Genomic DNA, 27,632 nt, shown 5'->3' with positions numbered 1-27,632 from the left:
GTGGGCCCCAAAGTGGGACCAGCAGAGTCGGCGTCACTCGGGAGCTTGTGAGCGTGCAGAGTCTCAGCCCCACCCAGACCTGGGAACTCCCAGCAGGCGGGTCCAAGGGCCCAGATGGTCCGGATGCCTGCTGCAGGGTGGGGAGCAGCCTGGGCTCCGAGCTGAGAGCCTGGGCGTCTGGAGTCGGAAGCGTGGAATGCAGACTCGGTGTCTGTGTGGCTTTGGAGGCGAGCCTTAGTTTTCTGGTAAGGAAAATGGATTGGCGTTCTTAGCGCTGTGTGTGGTGGGGTCACTGTGCTGAGTAAATGAGACAGCACAGCGCCTGGTCAGCCCGCTCCCAGACCAGAGCTCTTCTGGGGCAGACGCTCTGAGAGCGCGGGTCCCACGTCCGTGGGGCTCGGGCCTCTGCGTCAGCACTGGGAAGGGGCTGGCTCCGAACCCTGGCTGCGGGCTGTGTGCACAGGTTGCAGGGCGCACACACACGCGTTTCTTCAGCAGTGTGCAGTGGGTCCTGGTGCTGCCTGGGGAGCCTGTGGCACAGAGAGGGACACAATGAGCCCCACGGGGAGCAGAAACCAGAGGGGTCCCTGCAAGCAGGAACAGTCGAGGAAAACTTCCAGGGGAAGGTGTGGCTTCCCCTTTGAGACTAGGGTCTGCCAGACAGTGGGCCTGGCATGTGCAGAGGTGGGTGTGAGAGTGAGCTCCACCACCAGCCCCTCTCCTGTGACGGTCGCACACTCCCTTTCCTCCCTCCCAAGGCACCAGCAGGGTTATGGTCGTTGGGGCTGCCCATAGACAAGGGCCAGGGACACCTCAGAAGATCAGAGCAGCGGACCACAGAGAAGGCATATGGTGCTGTGGGAGTCAGCCAGGCCTGGGTTTGGATCCCAGCTCTGCTACTTTCTGGCTGTGTGACCTCGGGCAAATCTCCTAACCTCTCTGTGCTTTGGATTCCTCATCTGTAGTAGTTACCGTGAGAATGGAATGGCAGGCGGATGTCATGCAACAGCTGCGAAACCCTCACCGCTGGGAACCGGGGCCCAGGGAGGGGAATGGAATATCTGGGGCACCCAGATGGCTCCATCATCCTGCCTCCCACAGAGCCACACTGGGCACCCTTGCCCTTGGGACCAGTGTGGAAGGGACAGTTCTTCAGACTTTTTCAGTCCCTGGGTGAAGAAAGAAGGTCAGCTGCAGCCTGCTGTGGGGGTGGAAAATGTCATGTTTGCTTCCTCCCTGCGACCCCCTGGAAAGTCCCACCCGAGCAGCTCCTAACTGCTGGACTCCCCCCACCCCACGGGGAGGAGCATGGGAAGTCTGCTGCTCCTGACGCCCTGCCGTGCAGGGAGAGGCTCGCGCGCGCACAAGCGTGCCTGCTCACGCACACCCTCCCTCCCGTGCCCCCTCTCGGGTCTCCAGCACCACTGAGACTGTGGAATGATGATGAAAGCTGGCAGATGCCTGGACTGGCTCCCGAGAACCTCTTACCCCCTGCCCCGTTACAGTTGCACAGGTGACCTTAGACCATCCACAGCCTCCTGGGCCTCACTCAGCAATGCAGGTATCCGCCCACAGACACAAAGCCGGGGCTCAAGCCCTGCCATGTACTTGCTTTGTGACCTTAGGCAGATAACTTAACTTCTCTGAGCCTCTGTTTTCTCATCTGGAATTGGGGTCACAAGGAAGCTACCTACAAGGCAGGTGCATGACACACAGTGTCGTGTCTATGGCTGTTGGGGTCCCCAGCACTCACCGCTGAAGTTCTCCGAGACAGACAGCTTGCTTCTCCCTGTCCTCAGTGGCCAGGTGAGGAGATCGAGGCCCAGAGGAGGAGGGGTTGTGCGAGAACAGGGACCAAGCCGGAATCAGGCCTGCAGCCTCCCAGCCCCCGCCCGCTCCTGCCAGAGTGGCCCCAAACTGCTGACTTCAGCATTTCACTGGCCAGGCAGATCAGATTTCCCTTCTGGCCCTTAGCCACTCTCCACACCCTCCCCCACTGCTATTCTGAGCTGAGTTCTCCTGTCCCCTCTTCCTGGGCTGTGGCCCTCACACCCGGGTCTCACTCCAGGTGCCCCAGCCCCGCCCCCAGGAGCTGTGCAGAGCCTCCCTCCAGCCAGGTAGGGCTGGGCTGGTCATGGCCACATCTAGCCAGGTCACGTCTGACCAAGCCTCACTTGGGATGGCCTCAGAGGCAGAGCCAGGGACCAGCATCACCACCTGCATGCGTGTCCTGGCCTGCACACCTCGCCCATCATGGCACTGCCCACCTATGTCCCCTCCAGCTACCGAGGTGCTCTGAGGCCTCCAGAGGGTAGCAGGAAATAGGGACAGTCTGGTGTGGCCACAGCACGCCTCCAGGCTGGTGGGAAACGAGCGTAGAAACAGCAGTTTGTGGACGTCGTCAACTTGGGGATGGAATCCCTGCATGCAGAGGCCGGGTCAGGGCAGGACGCGACCTGAAGCCAAGTGAGTAGTGCAGACCACAAAGCCCCCTGGGAGTTTGGGGAGCCAAACCTTCTCTGGGGAGGCGGCAGAAGGGTTCTCAGCTAGCGCGTGAGGCCGGGGCGCAGAGGTGGGGTGAGCGCCCGAAGAGCAGTGAATCCTGTCTGGGATTGGGAAGCCCTTGGAGCTCGCCTCGAAGCCTCATGGCCATTCGCCACCGGAGAAATGTTTAGGCAGAGGGAACAGCGAAGGCAAAGGAAGGGCGTGGGGCGAGATGCGGCCTCTGCAGGAACTGGTCGTGTGGTCTGCGTGTATGTTTTGTAGGAGAGTAGCAGCGACTATTAGCAGATTAGCGGGGCTGGATGGGGAAGGGGCCCCAAAGCCCTGAGTGTTTGCCTCAGTCCTGTGGATGATAGGGACCCTCAGCCTGAAATAGTCACTAAGGACCTAGGTAGATTCTGCCTGGCTGCCTGGGGTCATGGCTGCAGCAGGGCTGAAATCAGAAGAGGCTAACGGACCTGGAAACCCACTCAGGACAACAGATGGTGTTCAGACTCCAAGGAGCATCCAGCTGTCTGCCAACCCAGAGTGGCTGCTACTCTTACACACACACACACACCCCCAGGCAGTAGCCGACTGGCAATGCGGTCTCTGTAGCCACAGAAGGGGAGGAAACCCAGGCATTTTGCAGTCACTGTGATTCGGATGTTTTCCCCCCGCTTTGGACTGGCCCCTCTTCCCCTCCCGCCCCTCAGCTCGGATCTGTGTGGTTTGCTAATGGAGGAAAGCCAGAGGCAGGAAACAGATAACTTAGGGAGTGGCTGTCCATGTGATTAAAAGGTCTTTGCTTTCCAAAAAGTTTTGCCTGAGAGAACTTCCAATTGCCTATCCTGGGGCAGGGTTTGGAGAGGGCTTCCTTTTGACTTCTGGGTTTCTCAGAGCCATGGACACTGTGCTTGACACTCATGGGGGTGCTGGGGTCTCTGCACCCCTCTGGGTCCTGGAAGGGCTTATTGACCCCTGTGGTTTCAACCTGTGCCCATTCGGTCCATCCCCACTGGTCTCCCCTGCCCTGCCACAGCGGGCAGCCAGCCTCGCCACACTGTCCTCGGTCTCGCTCATGCCCTTGGCTCTCACCCGCCCTACCCCCACCCCGTCCCTAATCCTGATGTCCTCTGCCTCTCGGTCTCCCTTGTTTTCTTCCTTCTAACTGGCCCTTCTCCTCCTCTCCACGCCCCCACTCTGAGCCCCCTCCCCGGGCTTTCCTGAGACCTTTTCCTGGCACTGTGAAAGCCTCCATTGTCCCTGCGCTCTGACAGACCCAGTGTTGTGGAGTCAGGATGGCATTTCTGCCGCAGCTTTGGCCTGGGAACCGGGTGGGAGGGTGCCGAGGAGGCGGGGCCTTCTGGGCCTGTGCTGGGCTGCGGCAGGAACCCAGAAGAGGGGAGGGGGTCCGGGCAGGCGCGGGGCTGCCTGTGCTCAGACAAGGGGGCCCTTGAGGCTCCGGAGGAAGCCCAGGGTGGCCTCTTGCAGTGTCCTTCCTTCCTCCCAGCAGCCCGCAGGCCTCGCGGCCCAGCCCACCTGTCCTTGGATCGCCTTCCTCTGGGGGCTCGGTGGGGTCTGCAGCTGCCTGGGCCAGGCTGCAGAGGCCGAGGCAGCCCTCCTGCCCACCTCCCGAGGCCACATTTGTGGACACTTGAGTGTAGGAGTCTTTGGAGTATCCTTCAAACAGTGCCACAGAGCCCACGAGAAGGAAAAGCGAGGGTTTTGGCACTGAACAGACTTGAGCTCAGAAACTGGCCCCACTGCTTACTGATTATGACTTCAGACAAGTCATTGCCCCTGTCCCAGGCCTCAGTTTCCTCATCTGCTATTAGGGTTAAGAGTGCTCATTTCACCCTGGCCGGTTTGGCTCAGCGGTTGGAGCGTCGGCCTGCGGTCTGGAGAGACCCGGGTTCGGTTCCCGCTAAGGGCATGTACCTCGGTTGCAGTTTCTCCCCGGCCCTGGTTGGGTCGTGTGGGTGGCAACCATTCAATGTGTCCCTTTCACATCGATGTTTCTCTCTCTCTCTCCCCTTCCCATCTCTCTCCCCCTCCCACTCTATCTGAACAAAATATCAAAAAAAAAAAATGTCCTCGGGTGAGGATAAAAAAAAAAAGAGTGCTCATGTCATGGGGCTGTTGCATGGATCGGCGATCATTCTGTGTCCCACGTTGGCCCCATGACTGTCACTCAGGAGGGCTGAGCAAGGAGTGGCCTTTGCCTAAGGTTGTGGATCCAAAAGTGTTTCTGCAGGTGTGAGCCTGACTTGGTCTTGGGTGTGGAGTGTGACCACTGGTGTCCATGACTGGCATGGGCAGCGGCTGGTGAAGGGTCAGAGGACTGGCCCTTTGGAAGGCCCCAGAGCCTGAGGGCATTCCTCATTTCTGTCATTTTTCCTTCCATATTCCTGGAATGTTCCACAGCCTCGTGGGTGCTTCATAAATCTTAGTTGAAGGAAGGAATAGCTGAGGTGGTGACCAGGGGTCGGAGGGCAGAGGTGGGTTGCATTCTAGGAGCAGCCAGTTCGTGGCGAGGCCATGCGCGAGGTGGGAAGTCAGCAGATCGCTTTGGAGTCAGCAGATCGGGTTCAAACCTTGGCTCCACGGCTGTGGGGCCATGCGGGCTGCCTGGCTCCTCGGGCCTCCGTTTATTCCCAGCAGATGCAGGGACTGTGAGTGACAGATTGGGGAGTGGGTGGCTCATAGTAAGTGCCCATTAAAGGTCAGTGTCCCAGCTCCTCTAGAACAGCCCTCACTTGGCAGATGGAGAAACTGAGGCTCGAAGACGGGTGGGTATGAGACAGCCAGGACCCAAACCTGGGTCTCTGGCCACACTCTGTGTCCTCCCCACTGGCCTGGGCTGGGAGAGACACAGCAGGGAGGGCAGAGGAGCACCTGTGGGCTGAGAAGGGGGCTCACAAAGATCCATGTTCCCTCGAAAGAGAGAAGGGCACTGCCTCTCCCAGGGAGGGCCCTGGCCTTCAGAAAGGGTCCCCAGAACCCTCTTGGACTTTCTAGGAAGGGCTTTCAAGGATGTGCCAAGAGTCCTGGGCCTGTGGGCCAGACACCCCTGCCTCTCAGCCTACGTGTCCTCATCTGCAGGAAAGAATCACACTCCTGAGACCCAGGGCTCTTCCTGTCTCCTTTGGCCAGGACCACCTCAGTGGCCCAGCTGCAGGAGAGCAGGCAGACCGGCGGGACAGAGAGCCAGTGAGGAGCCATCTGTTCCTTATTTCCTCCCCCTGCTCCCTGGCTCCAGCCAGTGCCTCTCAGCTGGATGTACTGTGGGGCTGGCCCAGAGCTCCATGGCAGAGGTGGGGAGCCACCACGGGGCTGCCGGGCACAAGATGACCTCAGGATCCCAGGAGGAAAGTGACCCTGCCCAGCGGTCAGTGCCACCCTCGTTCTGGAGATGGGGAAACTGAGGCCCAGAGAGGGGAAGGGGTGCCTCCAAGGCCACCCAGCATGCCAGCACCCATTACAGTGTCAACCCTTCCCTATTTCTCATCACCCAGGCTGGGCGGTTCCTCATCTTTGTGTGATCCTTTGCACAATACTGGGCAATTGAGAGTGGGCTTGAGTCAGACGGCCTGGGTTCAAATCCAGACTGTCACTTGCAGGTGGTGTAGCCTTGGGCAAGTCACTTAACCTCATCATGCCTCAGTGTTCTCATCTGAAGCCTGGGACTAATCTTATTTGGCTCAAAGAAGGTCTGGCCTTGACTAGACACCTACTTCTTGTGGCTATTTGTCTGTCCCAGAGCTTGGGCGGTGTGTCCAGGGCTAGGATGAGGCCGCTGCTGAGGCCCACGGCCGGAACCGGAACCCAGTATCCGAAGAGCAGATTCTGTGCATCCTAGGGTAGAACTGGCTGGATCATGATGTGCAGGGCATGGCTGCAGGTCTGCAGCAGCCCATTGTGCTGCCCCTCCCGAGCCCAGGGACCCTGGGGGAGCCTCAAGCTACCAAAGGTGACAATATCATCTCCCTGCAAAAGAGACTCACTCTGAAAGGGGCCAAGAGGAGAGCATGCTTCCCCCTAAGAGCTGACTCAGTCCTGATGGGACTTTGGAAAGCAGGGGCAGGGACATTCATGGGCAGAGTTACCAGTTAGGCTCTTATGTTCTGTGACAGGTGTGGATACTTCTCTGGCTGTCCTCAAAATCTAGGGAGCAGTCCTGGCCAGTGTGGTTCAGTTAGTTGAGCTTTGAACCATGTACCAGAAGGTTGCTGGTTCGATTCCCGATCAGGGCACATGCCTGGGTTGCAGGCTCCATCCCCAGGAGTGGGCATGCAGGAGGCAGCCGATGAATGTTTCTCTTTCACATGGATGTTTCTCTCTCTCCCTCTTTATTTCTCTCTCTCTCTCTCTCAAATCAATAAAAATATAGTTTTTTTAAAAATTGAGGGAGCAGATGGGATCCAGGAGGTAGGAAATCTACTTCATGGCTGGGGGCAGGGCAGCTTTTGAACATGAACACAGTCCAACAGAACCAGCAGCCAGAGATCACCAGTACCCTGAACCCAGGTCCCAGTGTCCACACCTGCAGGGGCAAAATGGGGGAAAGATATGAACAGAGCCACCATCTCTGTTGGGAAAGTGCAGGGCGCCCCCTTGTGGGCAGGCAGAGCCTGCAGGCCAGGGAGTCAACTAATGAACTATCATCTTCTCCATCAAAGTCATATCTACTCATTAAAGACAGCTCATTAATTAGAACAGAGTATGCTGACTCCTGGAGGCAACCTCTGAGCCCTTCTGGCTGATTTCCTGCCAGCCCTTTTCTTGCACAGTTTTTCTTTTTTACAGTATTACTCTGAAAACAGTCTATATTTGATCGTTTATCCTGCTTTCTTTATAAGCATTTTCCCAAACCCTTAAAAAATCCTCATAAATATTTTAATGGCTCTGTTGTCATCCATCCAATGGGTGTAACATCATCGAGGGAACCAGAGCGTCAGTGTCGAATGCTGAGCTTGTTCCAGTTTTTCACTGTCATAAACAATGCCATGACGAATACCCCAGAACAGCCCTTTCTTCGGTCCACATCGTGTACCATTTTCAGGATGGTTGCTCAGAAATAGATCTGCTGAGGGGAAGGAATGCTCTTTTTTTTTTTACTGTTTGAAGGCTTAGTGCCGAGTTGTACTAAGAAATACAGTAGGAAGTGTACCTGTTCAACCCTTAACCCTGCAGCATCTGAGACTGCCCCTCTCCCACCTGCCCAGTGGCCTTCACCAGCAACAAGAGTTGGAAGTGCCCTCAGAATTACCAGGTCCAACTGCCTTGGCAACCTCCTTGGTAGTTAGTTGCTCACCCAGCTTCTGCTTACATACCCCCAGTGACAGGGAGCTCACCACCTTAGAGCCAGTGGCCAGAAATCTCATGAGTTGGTGGAAAGAAAACTCTGAAGAAGAGTCCAGATGGTGTCAGCATCATCTGCATCTCTTCCCAAGATGCTGGCTTGCCTGGATGGCTCCTCCCACCCCCCACCCAGCTCTGCTTTCACTGTTCCTTGGCACAGGGCCTCTTTCCTATTCCCACGCCAGCTGCCACCTCCCACTTTCCAGGCCGCCCCTCACAGCAATTCTAGCCCTGCTTTGGAGATCAGGGGACCCAGTCCCTCCTCCCAGCTCAGTCCCTGATTTGCTATGTGTCCTTGAGCAAGTCCTTTGATTCTCTGGTCCCTAGAGGGTTTGTCCATGCCAGCAGAGGTGGTTTCTGAGCCCCAGAGAGTTTGCCCAGGCTCCTTGCAGATCTGATTCCCCAGAGGGCTATGTGTCAGGGCCTGGGTCAGGACAGCCTGGTTGGACCTGGCATCCTTCCCAGCTGAGGCGGGTGGCGGCCCCTGCAGAGCCGTCAGCAGTAACCGTTTGCTTCATGCTGAAGTTTATGAGACGAGGCCATGCCTTTCTGGGAGGAGGCTGGGAGACGGCACAGGGGGCAGAGCAGCCTTTGTTCTGTCAAAAATGCCTGCTCCCCTTGGCCCTGCCCTGTCTGTAAGCATAAACAATGTTGGGACTGAGCCCTTCCAGGAAGCAGCTCTTGCCTCAATCACCCTGCCTGCCAGGCCATGTCTCTGCTCTGACCTGCAGGAGAGCAACGCCACTGCGCTGGGCCGAGCTGGAGGCCCTGAGCCTGGTGAATTTCTCCGCTTGAGCACAGGCCTCAACTTCATGATGGAGACCCACTTGGGGATGACGGAAAAAGTGAGCCAAGTATAACCTTGTGGAAAAGCCCCCTGGGTCTAGCCTCCTGCTCTTCACACACTGGAAACTCCTTGGCAAGTCTTGATCCTTCCCTGGGCCTCAGTTGCACCATCTGGTAAATGGGTTGATGATATTCCCTGCCCCACATGGTTATGGGAAGAAGGGAATGGGGGCCTGCCAGGATGTGAAGTATAAAGCCAGGCACACGCAGTGCTTCACAAAGGTCTGCTATCTTCGTTTCTCCCTTTGTCCGGGCAGCAGAACGCAGCCTCTTCTGTCTGAGTTCCCACCCGAGAATCCCCGAAGGTGAAGACACTAATGCTGCTCCCCTTTCACTCCCTCCTCCACCACAGCCTAGGAGCGAGCTCACTTCCCCCTGGGCCTCCTTCCCGTCTTTGGAACTTCCCTCTTATGATTTGCACCTATTGGTCTCAGCCCTAGCCTCCTCATCCCCTGGAATGTGTCTGCTCCCTCTCCCTGCGCAAGGCCCAGGAGAGAATCACACTGAAATCGCTGACGGTGACTGAGCGCTCGCAATGTTCGACCACCTGGCTGAGACTTTCCTGTGCGTGGATGCACCCATTCTTCCAACAGCCCTGGGTGCAGGCCCTTCCTCATCACCCTTAGTGCCTATGAGGAAGCCAAGAGGCTTGCGCAGCTTTAAGTGTTTCACATGTATTATCTCATTTAATCCTGAGAGCGCACTTATGTGGCAGCTCCTATCGTTATCCTTGTGAAATAACTTGCTCAAGATTATGAAGCTAGGATTTGGATCCAGAGTCTGTGCACTTAACCTTTGTGCACTACTTTATAAATGGGCAATTACCCAGGCAAACATCACTATGGAAACATCGTCTCACAGCCCAGTGCTTCTTAAGCTCGATGGCCTGTGAATCCCCTAGGCCACTTGTCAGAATGTAGATTCTGAGTCAGTAGCTCCAAGGTGGAGCCTGCGATTTTGCATTTCTCACAAGCTCCTAGGGAATGCTGCTGAGGCTGGTCCAGAAACCACAGGTGCACAGTCACCGTGCACAACCTGAGTTTAAACCTGTCTCAAACGCAAAGCCTGCACGTGCCAGGGAGGCGACACAGCGCAGGAGGCAGCTTGTCAGAGCAGAGGTGGTGTTGGCCTGAGGGGGTGGCTGCTGGGCAGCTTCAGCTGATGGACACCATGCGAATTCTGGGCCAATGTGGTCATATTTCTATGTGAAATCTCTCGTTTTCATTTTATTTTATTATTTTAATCATCACCCGAGGACATTTTTTTCCATTTTTTTGTTCAGATAGAGTGGGAGGGAGAGAGAGGAAGAGAGAGAGAGAGAAACATCGATGTGAAAGGGACACATCGAGTGGCTGCCACCCACACGACCAACCAGGGCCGGGGACAAACTGTAACCGAGGTACGCGCCCTTAGCGGGAACCAAATCTGGTTCTCTCTGGACTGCAGGCCGACACTCTGACCGCTGAGCCAAACTGGCCAGGGTGAAATCTCTCATTTTTAAATATTGGGGCAACTAATTCCACTTTATAAAACACTATGGAGCTGGTACAAGGATGTTCACAGCAACGGAAATGAATGAAGTGCTGATACATGCTACAGTGGATGACCCTTAAAAACATCACACTAAATACAGAAGTCAGGCACAGAAGGACCCCACTTATGTGAAACATTTGGAATAGGGCAATCTTTAGAGTCTGAGAGTAGGTTAGTGGGACCTAGGCCTGAGTGGAGTGGGGAGGTGGGGTAGGATGGGGAGCGAGTGCTAATTCTGTTATTGGCTACAGGGTTTCTTCGCAAGTGACAAAAATGTTTTAAAATTAGATTATAGTGATGGTTGTATAACTCTGTGAATATATTAAAAAAACATTGAATTGTACACCTTAAATGGTTAAAATGTAGAATTATATCTCAATAAAGCTATTTACAAGAACACTATGTAGGAGAAAACTGTATGTAAACTGTAGCCCTGGCCGGTTTGGCTCAGCGGTTAGAGCGTCGGCCTGCGGTCCTGAGAGACCCAGGTTCGGTTCCTGCTAAGGGCGCAGACCTCGGTTGCAGTTTGTCCCCGGCCCTGGTTGGTTGTGCGGGTGGCAGCCACTCGATGTGTCCCTTCACATCGATGTTTCTCTCTATCTCTCTCTGTTCCTCTCTCTCCCTCCCACTCTACCTGAACAAAAAATGGAAAAATGTCCTCGGGTGAGGATAAAAAAAAAAAAAAGTAAACTGTAGTTACAAATCACTGAGAAAAATACCAAACCCCAGTAGGGAAAAAATATTTACAAAGGATTTGAACTAACTGTTCACAAGGACATGTAGATGGTTCTTAAGCGCATGGGGCATATCTCTCGCAAAGACTAGAAGACATACACGTTAAAGTTACTCTGAGATTTTCTGCTTCTTAGATCGGCAACGCTGAAAGCTGCTGCTGAGGGCATGGGGTGTTAAGTTGGTATACCTGGGGGAGAGGGCAGGGGCGATTTGTCACTAGCTTAAAAAATTTAAGTGCACATACCAATTTTATTTCTAGGAATTTATCCCATAAATGCTCTCTCTTTCTCTCTTCGCACACACACACACACATGCACACACACACATGCACGCACACGCGCACACACACTGTTGTTCACTGGAGCATAGTCTGGAATAGTGGGAGAGTGGGAACCACCCAGATTCTCTGTAACAGCGACTTCAAATACGACCTGCATGTATGCGAAGACTGTACGACCGTTAGACATAGCTCTGTCTGTCCTGATGTGGGGAAAGCATATTTTATTAAATGTATCTTACATATATGTGTCCAAGATACATTATTAGGTAAAAGCATTTATACAGACCAGCATACTGCTTCTACGTGAGTGAGGGAAAGAGAGCATGTGTGTACGTATGTGCCATGTCTGTGAGTGCAGTGTCTTCCGGTGGTGAACATAAAGGAAGTGTGACTGCCTCCAGGGAGGGAGCTGGGGGCTGGAGCAGTGTGGGTCAGCCTGCGTCCACCGCGTGTGACCCAGGCTGGACGGTGTCCACGTGGCCTCTTCAATATCTGTTTGTTTATTTATTTTAAATGTGTTTTATTGATTTTTTAGAGAGAGAGGATGGGAGAGAGAGAGAGACATCGATGTGAAAAACATCAATCAGCTGCCTCCTACACGCCCCCTACTGGGGATCGAGCCTGCAACCCAGGCACGTGCCCTGATTGATAATCAAACCCAGAGCTCTCAGTCCATGGGACGACGCTGGATCCACTGAGCCACACTGGCGGGGCTCTTCAATACCCATTCAAACCACACCGCTGTGCGGGCGGCCAGCATGGGTGTACGGGTGCAGGAGCGTGTGACATCTGAGTTAAAGAAATAACTCTGAGCCACCATCGAGTGCTTTGCTCCCTTAAATCTGAAAAAGATGTGCAGCCTTCCCCACCTCCTCTGTTCTTCGGGGCCCAGCCTTGGATTCCGGTATGTGCTCTAGGGGTGACCCTGGTGTTCTCTGGATTGGAGACAGAGTGCTTGCACATGGGGACATGGGGTATGAGACCTGAAGAGGGACACTGTGGGGGCCCTAAGGGGCAGCATTTGGCTCGGTGGACCCTAAACCCCTGTGTTTGCTTTCTGTTCTCTAGGCACGCCCCAAAGGCGAGGGTCTGACCCCATATCAGGGCAAAAAGCGCTGCTTCGGCGAGTACAAGTGTCCCAAGTGCAAAAGAAAATGGATGAGCGGGAACTCCTGGGCCAACATGGGGCAGGAGTGCATCAAGTGTCACATCAACGTGTACCCGCACAAGCAGGTGAGCGGTGGGGGGGGCCGGCGGGTACCCGCACAAGCAGGTGAGCGGTGGGGGGGGCCGGCGGGTACCCGCACAAGCAGGTGAGCGGTGGGGGGGGGGGCCGGCGGGTACCCGCACAAGCAGGTGAGCGGTGGGGGGGGGCCGGCGGGTACCCGCACAAGCAGGTGAGCGGTGAGGGGGGGGCCGGCGGGTACCCGCACAAGCAGGTGAGCGGTGGGGGGGGCCGGCGGGTACCCGCACAAGCAGGTGAGCGGTGGGGGGGGCCGGCGGGTACCCGCACAAGCAGGTGAGCGGTGGTGGGGGCCGGCAGGTACCCGCACAAGCAGGTGAGCGGTGAGGGGGGGGCCGGCGGGTACCCGCACAAGCAGGTGGGCGGTGAGCCCCCCAGAGGCTGGTGTGCGGTTCTCTGCAGGGCTGAGGGAGGGTGACTGTGTCCCCTATTAGGCTCCTTCTTAAGACAAGGATGAGACCAGATGCCTCCGAATTAACTTTCTTTCTTTCCTTGTGTCATCTGAGTGGGGGTGAGAGAGCGCCTGTTGCCCTGGGAAGGGGAGGAGGATAAAGAGGCAATGTACCAAGACCCTGAGACTGCAGACCCCTGGTGAACTTTGAAAGTTATGAACTGAGGTGCTGCTGTGAGACAGAGAAGGATGTGAGGGCAGCAGGATGCTGCAGAAAACATGCGTTTTGTTCATTTATTCCTCCAGCTGACTCATGTATACGCGGCAGCTGCTGTGCCAGGTCCTGTCACAGGGCTGGTGGCCGCGGCACCCATGGGCCTGCCCTGGCGGGAAGGGGTGGAAGCAGCTGACCCAGGGAGGACCTACCCACTGCACGGGCGAGGAGGAGGGGGCGTTTTCTCTGGGACCTGAGGAGGAGAGGAAGCTAGATCCTTCACGGGTCGAGGGCAGCCGTCCCGGGAAGAGGGGAGGGTTAGCAGGTGCAAATGCCCTGACACCATGAGGCCTTAGGGTGCTCCAGGCCCAAAGCTCAGTGACGGGGAGGAAGAGCACAGGGAGAGGAGAGGGCGAAGAGCTGAACGGCGCTCCCCAGAGCCTCGGGGGCCGCAATGGGAGACTCCTGAGCAACAGGCTTTCTGCTTCACGGGAGACGATTACTCTGGTTGTGTGTGCTGATTAGTTTTGGGGTGGGGAGGGAGCTGAGAGATTGAAAATGGGTAAACCAGTGGGAAAGCTGTGGCCACAGTCCCATGTGAGCTGGAAGGGGTCAGAATTAAGACGGTGGCTCTGGATTCAACACAAAGTGTCACCGATTGGATATGGCAGGTGTGGGAGGGACAGGAATCCAGAACAATCCTACTTGGGGCTTGAGCACCTAGGTGAGCAGCCTGGCTGTGGGCGGGGCGGGGTGGGGCACAGGTGTTTCAGATCAGAGCAAGAGTTCTCTAATACACGTGCCACCTTTGAGATGCTCCTGCAGACCCAAGGCATCGAGAAGGCCGTGGGGTCCTGAAGCGCAGATGAGAAGTCAGGGCAGTTTCTGCATAACTGGGTATCTGACCTAAAGGTACTTAGGGCCTGGCTGGGGTTTTCTGCAGGATACGGACAGAGTGGAGAAGCCTTTCCCAGGCCATATGTAGAGATCCCAGCAATTCGGAGGTCAGATGGAGGAGAAGGACCGGCAGGGAGAAAGAGCCAGGGAGCATGGAGCCCCGGAGGTCAGGGGAGCGTCGTGCGAGGGGACAGGTGGCAGTTGGTACTAAGATGTCAGGTATAACGACCATGGAGGAGTGCCCTTGAGACCCAGCCGCGAGGAGGTGGTCCTCAAGCTTCATGGGCCTGCCTTTCACAGGAGCACCGCTGAGCGAAGCTGTTTGAGAACCATTAGAGCCGATGCCCTGCAGGTCAGGTGAAGGCAGACTGGGGATATCCGTCCCAGGGACCTGCTGGCGGTGGCATCCCTGGAGCCATGACAGAGGTGGCATCTTGGGCCAACCTGCAGAGGGAACACCTTTGTCCACTCTCTTGAGGAGGTTTGATTGTGGAGAGAAGCAGACACATCTGACAGTAACTGGAGTTGGGAAGGCGGCATGGGGGTGGCTGTTTCGGAGACGGAGAGCCTGGAGCACATTCCAGGCAAGTGAGAATGATCCAGAAGGAAGCATGATGCTGGGGCAAGAGGTGGTGTAGCCATTGGCACAGGGGGGAGGGGGGATTAGGAAGCTTGCTGGGTTTGATGGCGCAGAGAACCTCCTCCCACGGCTTCTGTGTTCTCGGTAAAATGGGACAGGAGATTTCCAGCTAAGAGTCTCGGTGAGGAGGAGTGTGGTGGGCTTGAGGAAGGACAAGCGATGGAGGAAGTGAGCCTACCAGAGCCTGCTGGACTGCCAGCCCAGGGGAGGTTTGGGTCATCACTGTAAACAAAGCCACCAGCCCAGTTCTGTGACTTCCTCCACCTGCGCTCACTGGGCAGAGGGGCCAGGAGAGGGGAGCAGGGTTACCAGGGCAGAGGTTTGCCCGGGGGGAGCATTTCTGAGGAAAGAAGGTCGAAGACTTGGGTATATTTAGACAATGTGGTAACGCATGGTCTTGGGTGTCAGCCTCAATGGCAGAGGGAAGCCTAAAGGGCCCTGGATGGGGCCGGGACTGGGTGGGGAGGTCAGGGAGCCAGGGAGCTGGACAGGAGTTTCTAAGGAGGACCCAGCGCAGGGGATGGTAGGAAAGAAGGTCACTATTGATGAGGCAGTGGGGCACTGAGGAGCCAGGGACGGGGAGTCTTCCCGTGTAAGTTGAGTGGCCAAGAAAAATGGAGGCAGCAGGAGGTGAAGGCGGCCACCTGAGGGAAAGGGCAGCAGGGGCAGAGACGGGGGCACTGGGAGCCCTGGGGGGGGCTCCCCTGAGTCAGTGACGCCCGGCTGAGCTCCGATGGGGAATGAGGGTCGTGGACTCGGGCTGGGGGGCACTGGCAGAGATGGGGCACTGCCGGAGAGGGAACACCACGCGCAAAGCAGGGGACAGGGCCCGCACAGAGCGTGGGGAGGGCTGCCTCAGCTGGTCGGAGGCCATGGCAGAGATCTGGTCCCTGTCCTGCTAGAAGAGTGACCAAAGGATCTCGTGGCTGAACGTTCTGTGACTTAATGACCCTGGTGCCGGCCTCCATTTCCTGTTTGCAGACTCTCTGTCCCCCACCCCAAAGGTTTCATGGTTCCCATCACCCACTGTCACACGCAGGCACACAGACTGGAAACTGGCCATGGCAGCCCAGCAGACGAGGGTCTGGCCCACGTCCCAGCGGCACTGAGGGAGAGGCCAAGGCCCTGGAGTGCCAAGACAGGCCCGATGACCCAGCAGGCGGGGCACGAGGAGCATGTCCGGGGATGGAGTCGGGGTGGGCATCTAAAGGGGCTCAGTCCGGGTTCCTGAGCTCTTCCTGGTGATTCCTGCCCAGGCCTGGGACCCCGCCCCAAACACCAGCCCACTATGTCCGATGGTCAGCACGCTCACCCGTTGGGTTGAACTCTGTTCTCCCAGCCCTTGGACATGGCTGGTGCTGTTCAGAGGGTTCCTTCTTCCCCTCACGGGACACTCTTCGTGGGGGACTCGTCAGGTCTGTGCAGGAAGGCGGAGGGCGAGGGCTGCTCCGTGTGCCGAGCTTCCTTCCCGACAGAGCAGAATTCAGTCAGAAAGTGTTAGCAGCTGGCATCCTGGCTCGAACCTCAGGCAGGTCGCCCTGCAGGGGCCATCTGCCAAGCCCCTGTGCCCCTTCTGTGCTCTGCCCCCCTCCTGTCTCTGCTCATCCCCATTTCACAGGGAGGACAAGCGTGGCCCCGAGATGCCCGACGGCCTCCCGGGTCCCCAGGTGGAAGCGGTGCCTCAGAGTTGAACCTGCCCTTGTTTGAAGACATCAGCTGAACTGCCAGGAGCCGGTCCTGAAGCACAGACCGTCCTCTGGACCCATGTGCTGGACCAAAGTCCCGCGTGTCCTAGGCAGGAGGGGCCCAGGTGGATTCCAGTGGCAGGAGAGGGCAGTTTGGGGAAGATCAAGACAGCAGTGAGCAGTAGCCAGGCACCCTCTGAGTACTGTACCTCTCAGCCACCTCATGAGGTCAGCTCTATTATGTCCCCATTTTACAGAGGAGCAAACTGAGGCAAGGGATGTAAATGACTTACCCAAGGTTAGCAGAGAAGAGAGATCAAGTTTGGGGCTGCAGGGGGCAGATGAGTAGCTTAGGTGGGGATGAGGGAATTGGGGAGGACAAGTCACAGTGGCGGGCGGGGCAGGGAGTCAGAATGGGCCAGTTCCTGTAGGAGCTCAGATGCTTGGGTCTGAGGTGCTTGGGTCTGTGCTGGGCATCTGGGAGGCTCAGTCCTTGTGACTTTCACACCCTCTGTGACCTAAACAAAGAGGCATGTCCTGTGCCCCAAGGCTGGTGGGACCCAGCTTCCCTCGGTGGCTCCAGCCTCCTAAGCCCCTGCCCCTATATTGCCTCAGCAGCCCTTCCTCGATGCCAGCCCATCCGGGCTTGTACCCCCATCCGCAGGCCAGCAAGGCCGAGTCTGCTTCCTTGTTTCTATCCTGCCAAGCTCTGCCCCACACGGCCTCCCTGGCTACCCTTCCCCCATCTCCGTACTCAGGGTCAGAGTCTCCCTGGCCCGACCTGGAAGGACCTCCCAAGAGCACCTGGCACGGCACCCCCCAGGCTCAGCCCTTGCTTGCCGAGCACGAGCGGCGTGCAGCCCGGAGGCTGAGCCCAGGGGGATGTGGACCTGAGCAGTGCTACTCAGCCAGCGTCAGGGGGCATGTGGACCTGAGCAGTGCTACTCAGCCAACTTCTGTGGGGATGTGGACCTGAGCAGTGCTACTCAGCCAGCGTCAGGGGGCATGTGGACCTGAGCAGTGCTACTCAGCCAGCGTCAGGGGGGATGTGGACCTGAGCAGTGCTACTCAGCCAGCGTCAGGGGGCATGTGGACCTGAGCACTGCTACTCAGCCAGCGTCAGGGGGCATGTGGACCTGAGCACTGCTACTCAGCCAGCGTCAGGGGGCATGTGGACCTGAGCAGTGCTACTCAGCCAGCGTCAGGGGGGATGTGGACCTGAGCAGTGCTACTCAGCCAGCGTCAGGGGGCATGTGGACCTGAGCACTGCTACTCAGCCAGCGTCAGGGGGCATGTGGACCTGAGCAGTGCTACTCAGCCAGCGTCAGGGGGCATGTGGACCTGAGCAGTGCTACTCAGCCAGCGTCAGGGGGGATGGGGACCTGAGCAGTGCTACTCAGCCAGCGTCAGGGGGGATGTGGGCCTGAGCAGTGCTACTCAGCCAGCGTCAGGGGGGATGTGGGCCTGAGCAGTGCTACTCAGCCAGCGTCAGGGGGATGTGGACCTGAGCACTGCTACTCAGCCAGCGTCAGGGGGATGTGGACCTGAGCAGTGCTACTCAGCCAGCGTCAGGGGGGATGCGGACCTGAGCAGTGCTACTCAGCCAGCGTCAGGGGGCATGTGGACCTGAGCAGTGCTACTCAGCCAGCGTCAGGGGGCATGTGGACCTGAGCAGTGCTACTCAGCCAGCTCAGGGGATGGGACCTGAGCATGCTACTCAGCAGCGTCAGGGGATGTGGACCTGAGCAGTGCTACTCAGCCAGCGTCAGGGGGATGTGGACCTGAGCAGTGCTACTCAGCCAGCGTCAGGGGGCATGTGGACCTGAGCAGTGCTACTCAGCCAGCGTCAGGGGGATGTGGACCTGAGCAGTGCTACTCAGCCAGCGTCAGGGGGCATGTGGACCTGAGCACTGCTACTCAGCCAGCGGTCAGGGGCATGTGGACCTGAGCACTGCTACTCAGCCAGCGTCAGGGGGCATTGTGGACCTGAGCAGTGCTACTCAGCCAGCGTCAGGGGGCATGTGGACTGAGCAGTGCTACTCAGCCAGCGTCAGGGGGGATGGGGACCTGAGCAGTGCTACTCAGCCAGCGTCAGGGGGGATGTGGGCCTGAGCAGTGCTACTCAGCAGCCGGTCAGGGGGGATGTGGGCCTGAGCAGTGCTACTCAGCCAGCGTCAGGGGGGATGTGGGCCTGAGCAGTGCTACTCAGCCAGCGTCAGGGGGGATGTGGGCCTGAGCAGTGCTACTCAGCCAGCGTCAGGGGGATGTGGACCTGAGCAGTGCTACTCAGCCAGCGTCAGGGGGGATGTGGACCTGAGCAGTGCTACTCAGCCAGCGTCAGGGGGGATGCGGACCTGAGCAGTGCTACTCAGCCAGCGTCAGGGGGGATGCGGACCTGAGCAGTGCTACTCAGCCAGCGTCAGGGGGATGTGGACCTGAGCAGTGCTACTCAGCCAGCGTCAGGGGGGCATGTGGACCTGAGCAGTGCTACTCAGCCAGCGTCAGGGGGCATGTGGACCTGAGCACTGCTACTCAGCCAGCGTCAGGGGGCATGTGGACCTGAGCAGTGCTACTCAGCCAGCGTCAGGGGGGATGTGGACCTGAGCAGTGCTACTCAGCCAGCGTCGCGGGGCCTGGGGCCCAGAGCCCGTCATCCAGCCCCACCCAGGCTCCTCTCACAGGGGTCTTTGCTTCCAGGGAGGCTGCAATCTGGGCCTAGGGATGAGGGCGGTGTCCCGAGCTCTGGAAGAGCTGAGAGGAAGGGTTTGGAGCCCCCACCTCCGGGCCCCCGCGGGGGAGAGGGCTGCTCTATTTCTCCTGCCCCCTGAGCTCTGACCTCCGGGCAGCCATCTCCTGAGAACCCTCCTCTTCCCCTCTCCTTCCTCCCTGCCACATCTGTTTTCTGTCAGGCTCCAGCTGAGCCCCTGCACCTCACCAGCCCTGCCCCCCACAGAAGACAACACTGTGGGGCTTTGCCTCACTGCAGGGGTGGGGATGGCCCTGGGGGATCAGTCCCAGCTGCTGCTTGTTCTGCCTCCTTGGAGGAGAGTCCCCTTGACAGCTTCCCCCAGCTCCTTCACCCCAAGCAGGCTGAGCCAGGACCCATGCAGGGGGCAGGGAGGGGCATGACAGGCTCACAGCGGGGGATGGGAGATATGGCAGGGGTGGTTCTACAGGGCTCAGCTGGCTCCTGGCCCCAGCCTGCCCAGCGCCACATACACTCAGCAGTGACATGTGACATCGGCCCTGGCCAGCACTTGCTCTTCTGTGTGCCAGGCACTACTCTAACAACTTGCATATATTAGTTTGTTTACTCTTCACACAGCTCTATCCAATAGGTACTCTTATTAGCCCAGTTTTACAGAGGAGAAATTTGAGGCACAGAGAGGTTAAGTGACTTGCTAAAGGTCACAAAGCAATAAGTCTTGCAAAGCTCTTTATGGTTATAAAATACAACAGTCATCTCATTTAGTTCTCTCTCTGTCACACATACAGCAAATGTTATTAACCTCCTTACCTCCTACCCGGGTTACTAAAGGGCAAGTTGAGGTTCTGGAGGAGAAAGGTCGTGGCCACCAGCCCTTGGCAGAAAGGTGAAGCTGCAGGCCCCTGGGTGGGGCTCCTAATGTCTTGGATCCTCAGTTTCCTCATCTGGGAGGCAGAGAGTAATCTGCCCCTTACAGGAAGGGTGTGAGGTTAGGTGCTATGACTTACATGGCAGCACTTCGCAAAGGATAAAGCGTGGGGAGCAAGGGGGTGTCAGGCCTGCTTACTCTGGCCTCTCTGGCCCCACCTGGAAGACCTGTTCAGAGAAGGGGGCCTGGCCAGCATGAAGAGGGAGGAAGGAAGCGGAAACCAGGCTGGGTTTGGTCAGGGGAGGGGAGACTTCTGTGTGACCCTTGTGTGGCCGGAAAGGGGGTACAGGGACCAAAATGTCAGTTCAAGATCAGGAAGCCTTCTTCCAGCTCAGGCAGTGAGCTGAGCCAGTGAGCTGAGCCCGCCTGCAGGGAGCTCCTGCCTCGGGCTTGCAGGCTATGCCCTTGGATGCAGTGGGTCCGCGGAGATGTCTGGGAGGGAAGGGACGTGACCTTCCTAGGCCTTGCATCTTGGAATCCTGACTTCGACTTTTATTGACTCTCTACCAGCTGGTGTTCCCCTCCCCATAACAATAACAACAGCAACAACAATAATAACCAGCATTAATAGCTTCTATATGCTCTGTCTTTTAATTCCTGATCTTCACTGAGTTGAAACAGCAATCTCCTGAGAAAAGTGTTAGAACATCCCCTTTTACAGATGGGGAAACGGAGGGTCAGAGGTCAGGTGACTTGCCCAAGGTCACTCAGCTCATGGGTAGTAGAGCTGTTGTTCCAGCCCAACCCTGTGGAGCCAAACCCTGTCTCTTATCCTCTGGCCAGGAGAACCGGTCCTCCGTAAGCCCCTTGAGCCGAGGCCGAGGTTCTTGCTTTTTCTCCAGTCCGTCCCTGTTGGCTTTGGGCCTGGAAGCACAGGGGTGGGCTTTATGCCTCCTGGATCCAAACCCTGCCCCTCACAGCCCCTACACCTATCTCCTGGAGCCCCTGCCTCTCCATTCCCAAACCCCTCTGCATGCCACCTGGGGCCAGGCGCTGCGTAGCTGGGCAGAAAAGGCAGCGCTCTTCTGAGCAGCTTGTGGTCTAATTGCAGGAGCAACATTCACCCCCAGTGTCTTTCCAGGACCATCCTGGGTCACGGTCACTGGTGTGGAGACTCCTTGCCCCACCACCAGCCTGGAACTTCCACCCCTGCCCCCCGCATATGGGTCCCAGCTGGCCCTGACCAACTTCCTCTGAATCTCCCCAAATCTGAGCAGGGGACACTCCTGCAGGCAGGGGTTCTGGGTTGGGGCTGTGCCAAGGAACTGCTCAGAAGGCGTGCCTAATAGCATCCATGAATTGTCCAAGGAGACAAGACTTTGCTGGCTTTTGAGAGCCAGGGAGGGAGCAGGGACGCTCCCCTGTGGCAGAGCCGAGCCGAGGCTGCTCAGTTCACAAACACCTGGACACCCAAGCCCTCCCGGTGCCCTGCAGACAGGATGATGGCCTACTTTGCAGATGTGGAAACTGAGGCTCCCTGAGGGCTCCCAGTGAGTGAGCAGCACTGGGAGTGTGGCAAGGCACCTCCCTGCTCTGGGCCTCTGTCCCTGGGAGGGAACAGTGATGCTCTGCGCTCACGCAGCAAGCGTGGCAGATGGTTTGCTTGGCCTGGGAAGCGGGGATTCAGGGTACCGCTGCCGCCTCTCCCAGGACTGAGGGCTCGCTTCTCCCAAGCCTGAAGAGCTGTGACCACGTCTTCAACCTCTCCTGGAGCCCTGAGGCCACACAGGAGGCACGGGAGTGACAGCAGCCAGAGGAAGCGCTGGGTGCTGGGAGTCAGGAAGTGTGGGCAGGGGTCTCCCTTGCTCTGGGCCTGGCCTTCCTTATCTGGGTCACGTCTGTGCACCTGTCTTGCCTCTGTCCTGGGCTTTTGTGGGCTTTGGGCGGTGGCTGCTCAGAGAGTACCAGGAAACAGCCAAGTAGTGTCCAGGCCCAGGCTCTGGTGTAGAACCCCAGCCCAAGGCCTCATTCTGTACCTCTGGGGACAGCAAGAGACAGGAGGGTCCCTGGTGCCTTGGGAAACAACCTCTGTGTCCACAGCACACTCTCTCCAGGCCCCCGCGTATTTGTCTCCACCCCCATGTCTGTCTCACACTCTCCGCTTCACTCTGTGTTCCTGTCTTTCTTGCTGCCCCATCCTCTCCTCACCTTGAGCCCTCTCCCTCTTTCCTCTCTGCAGAGACCCCTGGAGAAGCCCGATGGCCTGGACGTGTCCGACCAGAGCAAGGAGCACCCCCAGCACCTGTGCGAGAAGTGCAAAGTGCTAGGGTACTACTGCCGGCGAGTGCAGTGACCGGCCTGCTCCGTGCCACCTCCTGCCAGCCAGAGGGGACCCACCTCCCCGGGTTCATCCACGTCGCTGCATGTCCCCGTGTGTGGGGTGTCTTCACAGGCATGCAGGTCTGGACAGGGGTCTTAGGTTCTTGTCTCATGTGTGTTGACAAACAGTATTACTGACCAGCTGCCCCGCAGAAAGCCCAGGTCTCTGGGACTCTCTACAGGTGGGCCTGGGTCCGTGGGGGGGATGGGGGCGAGCAGAGGTCGATGCACAGGATCCCACAAAGCCTTGGGGTCCCTTGCAGGCTCACCTCCTCTAAGACTCCCTTTGGTGAGCAGCCTTGCATTGGCCACAAGTGCACGAAATGTACTGTGAATTCCAAAGCCCGTAGGGGTTGTCTCCCCGAGACAGCCAGGCCGCTGCCCCCTCCCCAGAGCCTCCCCATCCTCTCCATGTGCAGAGCCCCCCTCAGAAAGCCCTGTTTTTCTTTCCTGGTTAAGTCCCAGTCATGGCGAGCTGGCACCTGTTCTAGCAGCTGCTGGAGTGGCCTCTCTGCCCCTGGCCCACTTTGAGCCCCAAACGTGACTGCCTCTGACGTCAGTGGTATTGCACCAGGTTCGGCATTTCCCTCCTCAAAGACCCAGAGGTCAGGGGCGGGGAGGCAGAGGATGTTGGACAGTCTCCCAAGGTGTGACCTGAGCACATCAGGCATCGCCTCCCTCACCACCACCGCATGCTGTCCCCACTTGCTTGGATTTGTCAGCCCTGTGTCCTCCCCTTCTCCCTCACCGCCCATCCAAGGTCCATCCCCGGTCGCATCTGTAGGGCCCATGTGGAAGCCACTCTGGCAGGAAGGACACAGGCCTGGTGGGCTGGAGACCTAGGTTCCTATGTTGCCCTGCCGGTGACAAACTACAGAACTTGGGGAGGACTCTCGTTTCAGGCTTCAGTTTCCCCTCTAGTGAAGTGAGGGTGGCACTGGAGAGGAGAGAGCCCCTGTCGATTCTGATGTGGAGCTCAGCCCGGCTGGGTGCATCTCCTGGCGCACAGGGCTTCACTGGAGCTTCCCCAGGTCCGAATCCCACTCTACCAACCGCCAGTGGGCAGATGATGCCAGTTATCCCCGCCCCCTGCAGTCCCACCCCTGCAAAAGTGAAGAAGGATCCCCTCCACCTCACATGGGGCAACCCCAGTACACGCAGCAGAACCTCTCATTAGTGAACTGGGGACAACACTGCCCTACCTCCCAAGGGAGCAGGGTGGCCTGGGCTCCTCACATGGTCAAGGACTCTGTCCTGGCAGGTGGGGGGTCACGTCCCCTCTCCCCTGTTCCCTGGGAGGAGGGCTGTCTGTGTGGTCGGCCCATCCTTCCTTCCTCCCAGGGCAGGGAGAGACTGGTCGGAGGACTGAGTCACTTGATTTTGCCCCAACGTTATGCCTCTGTGGAAAAAATCAGACCACGAAGTGGGCCTGAAATTCAGTGTTTACCACGGCTCGAGGACACCCAGTGGTGTCCGGTGCCTTTTGTTTTCAAATGAAAATGTTTGTACAACTGAGGACTTAGAGTGAAGTGTTAACCAGGGGTCTGGGGAGCGAGTCGAGAGAGAGAGTGAGTGTCCTGGAGGCTGGGGGCTCAGTAGATTTGGGGGGTCATACCCTCTGAGCACTTAAAAACAGGGTATTTGCTCTACCTGAGCCGGAGTGCTCCGCCCTCCTGCCCACAGTGGCGGTGCCTGGCAGCGAAGCGAACACCCTCCCACCTACTGGGAACGCCGCGAGGCGCCCTCGCCAGCGTTTCCTGCTGTCTCCACCACGTCAAGGTGAGCTGGAGTCGGCCCGGCTGAAGGCCCTCTGTCCCTGCAGAGAAGCTGTCCATGTCAGTCATGCTGCGCAAGGCTAAAGATAATGTTTGCAGTGGTGGGCAGCGTGCTTTTCTCGGCTGCCAGGCCAGGCCTCAGCCCTTCCAGGGACCTGGTCCCACAGTGGGAGGTGGGCCCAGGATGCCTGGGGCCTGCCAACTAGGCTGCGATGGTGGGGGAAGCCCATACCCTGCAAGCACCTAGGCTCCAGGCTGCTGGAGGCCAGGGCCTTCTGCAGGCCAACAGGAGATGGGTTATCAGCCCAAAGTGACCTTTCAGTGGGCTTGTCCAGCTGGCAGCCATCGTCCATGCCATCTGTGCAGAGCTGGCCACCGTGGGGGCTGGGCCCTCTGCCTGAGGCAGCCCCTCTGCACTACGCCTCCTGGACTGCCCTGGCTGAATTGGGAGCTCGCTGTGGTCAGCAGAAGCCACTGATGTCCAGGCTGCTGTGCGAGTAAGTGCTCAGAGGGCCCGAGAGCCCGGATGAGGGCGTGTGTGGCTGTAGTGTGTTCAAAAGGACAATCGCTTGCAGTTGATGGGTCTGGTGATCTAGCTGGGAGATAACAGTGTTTACCCCATTTGAAGTATTCGATAGTTCTACTTGTGAATTTGTATTTATTTTGAGTTATACTTGACACAGAATTCTTTTTTTTTTTTTTTAAGAAAAATACTGTTTGTGTATTTTGGAAAAAGAATCCTAGATGTTAAAATTTCTGCATGGTTACCAGTTATTCTCACGACACTGAATTTGTTACCCTCTCTTGAAAAATATTCACAGTGGTTTTTATCTGTATATATTTGAAGGCCTTTTTAAAAAAAGAAAAGAAAAAAGAAAAAATATAATTGATTTTTGAGATTAAAAACAAACAAATAGAGGCATTTTCAAAACTTTAGAGCTTTTTGGGAGGGCAATAGAATATCAAACGAAAATTTCTGGAAGTATTTTGTAGACCTCCTTGGTGAGCTACAAGAAAATATTTATGGGTTTTTGTTTTTTTTGGTTTGATTTTTTTTTTTTTTACTCTACTTTGGTCTGTAAAAAGTATGCAACTGAACTACATTAAGAAGGAAATATTGTCTACATAGAATATTATATGAAGTTGGTACATAATTCTGATGAGGAAAAAAAAACACCTTTGCATTTAAGCCATATTGTTGCTATTCTGTGTTGTTTTCTTGGATGAAGATATCAGTATTGAGTAGCCAGCATATTATTCAAGTGCTTAGACTTATTAATATGTTTCTGTCCTGTATTTATACATATGTGTATTTGGAAAGTATTGCCTTTTTTAAGGGAAACTATCACTAGGTATGTAGTAAAAAGAGAATGGTGACTCCTTTGAGCCTCTTCGGCTGAGGATAACACAGCATTGTAATCCATTCTCTCGCACCTTCGTATTATTATTGTGTTATTATGGTTATTACTTTTGTAGGGGGCAAGGAGATGGGCCAGGGGAAGAAGGGGCATGTGACTAGCCCCTCTGTGGCCAGCCAGCTCGTTGGCCTGGGGAAGGGGTCCTGATCCCAGGGCCCCGGGGGGGAGCACAGAAGAAAGGCGGTCTTCACGGCCCTCTGGGTCTGCCATCTGAGCCATGCTCGGGGCCCCGGGCTCTTTGAAGTAGGGTTTGTCAACCAGAGCCCTCACCTGCCACCAGCATCTAATAGACTTGAATCTATTCTAAATTAATATTTAACCCAACATCACTACATTGTAGCCAGTGCAACAACTACCCCTGAAGTGTGGGAGGCGTTCCCAGGGGCTGGTGGCAGCAGGCTCGTTGCTCTCTGCTGCCAACCTCACCGTCTGACCTCTCCCACTCCCGTGGGGTGACCTGTCCGTGTCTGTATCTGTTAATGCTTGTGTGTCCAGCTAAAAAGACAAACAACCCGGGGGCCCAGCTTGGAGGGTGATGGAAAGGCTCCTGGCCTCTCCAAAGGTTGCCCTGGGATGGCATTCCGTTGTGTGCCTTATTCCTGGAGAATCTGTATACGGCTTGCCTATAGAAACATAGTCTTTTCATGCTGTATTAAAGGACTTTAAAATCAGGAGAGGCTTATGGCTTTCCTTGTTTGCATGGAGCATCACTGGGAGCTGGATGCTTTCACAGATTCTGGGGTCAAGCGGGAAGAGAGGGACTTGCGGCCACCCTTCTGCTCTCTAGGGCCTGGGTCAACTTGTCCTTGGCCTGTCTTTACCGCATTGATTTGCCTCCTCCCACCCCTCTGCCCCAAGTGGACACTCTAGATAGGGTGAGAGCCCTCCCCATGTTGGGCCCCAGACCAGGCGAGATTGTCAGCATATTAGGTCACATGTTAGCTTAGTGATGGGACTCCCGGGTGACCATATATAGGAGTGAATCTTCTTCAGAGCCAGCAGCCCTGGGCCTTGCGGGCCCTGCTCTCACTTGGCCCTCTCGCAAAGCTGGGGTTTGGGCCTCCGACACTGGGCATCACACAGTCAGCAAAGCCAAGTGCCGAGGTCTCCCGGGAAGTCAGGCAGAGGAGCAGAGGGTCCCTCTTCTGAGCAAGTCCAGGACGGGGCTGGGCTGTCACGTGGGCTCTGGCTGAGGCCACAGACAGGAAGCACGGCTCACAGGGCGCGGGAGCCATGGCAAAGCGAGCTGCTTGTGCGGCCCTCCGGCCCCGCACCACACTCTGCTCGTTCTCACCCCTGCTGCTCGCCAGCATCACCGGGCGGCCGTGGTTTCCCGAGAGGCACTTGAGATGTCAGCCTGGGTGTGCTCTCAGGTTCTTAAAGCCCCAGATCAGTCCGATGTGCAAAGTGGAGAAGCACCGGACTGTGCAATGGTCCCTCATGGTCCTGTGGGAGTGACAGTGACATCAGTTAGGAGGCCAGTGGGTGGGGGGCTCCAGCCCCCTTGGAGGGGCATCGCATTCTCGGCTCCAGCCAATCGCTGCTAAGAATATACTCCCTGAGTGTGTGTGTGTGTGTGTGTGTGTGTGTGTGTGTGTATTGGGGGGAACGGTGTGCTGGCAATGCTGGTTCTTTAATGAAATTTTACAATTTTTTAATTTTGGTAAGTAGCTCACAAACGTTTAGATGGTACACAGGTCATACCATGTCTGTGGACCAACTCCAGAGGGCAGCCTCTGAGAAGGGGCAGAAACACAGGATGTGAGTCCTTGGGATCCGGGACCACGGACGGGGAGGGGTGAGGGACAGGCAGAAACGAAGATCTCTGACTCCAGAAGCAGGGCCTCTTGTCTTATCTGGGGTACACAGCAAATTCAGAAGCCACCAAGCCCTCTCTTGTGCCTTGGCCTGAAGGAAGAACTCACCTGGAGGGCCTTCCCGCAGGGGGTGTGCAGAGGCCCCAGGCCAGGTGGGTCAGCACAGGTGGTGTCAGCTGGCCAAGCCAGGGAGTTGGGAGGGGACCAGCCCACAGAGCGGGAGGAGGGGAGAATAATCACCGTGAGTGACTGCTCCACGCCAGACACTCTGCCAGCAGCCCAGGAGGAGGCTGCCCTCCTGGGGACAGACCCGAGGACGCAGAGCCTGGGTCTGCCTCCGAGCACCCGTCCCCCAGCAC

The 27,632-nt window shown here is 56.8% G+C and overlaps 1 protein-coding gene across 1 annotated transcript in view; it reads left to right on the top strand.

Moving 5' to 3' along the window:
- Positions 1-26,108, top strand: part of ZCCHC24 (zinc finger CCHC-type containing 24) — a 61,226-nt gene extending 35,118 nt beyond the window's left edge. Inside the window, exons 3-4 of the mRNA XM_036265987.1 lie at positions 12,308-12,472; positions 22,124-26,108. Coding sequence (XP_036121880.1) covers positions 12,308-12,472; positions 22,124-22,237 — 279 coding nt within the window. The 3' untranslated portion in view covers positions 22,238-26,108. The remainder of the gene's footprint in view (positions 1-12,307; positions 12,473-22,123) is intronic.
- The last annotated feature ends 1,524 nt before the right edge of the window (positions 26,109-27,632 follow it).

The sequence above is a fragment of the Molossus molossus genome, unplaced genomic scaffold (assembly GCF_014108415.1).
Source record: "Molossus molossus isolate mMolMol1 unplaced genomic scaffold, mMolMol1.p scaffold_m16_p_17, whole genome shotgun sequence".
NCBI lineage: Eukaryota > Metazoa > Chordata > Mammalia > Chiroptera > Molossidae > Molossus > Molossus molossus.
This window is presented reverse-complemented; position numbering and strand designations above follow the sequence as displayed.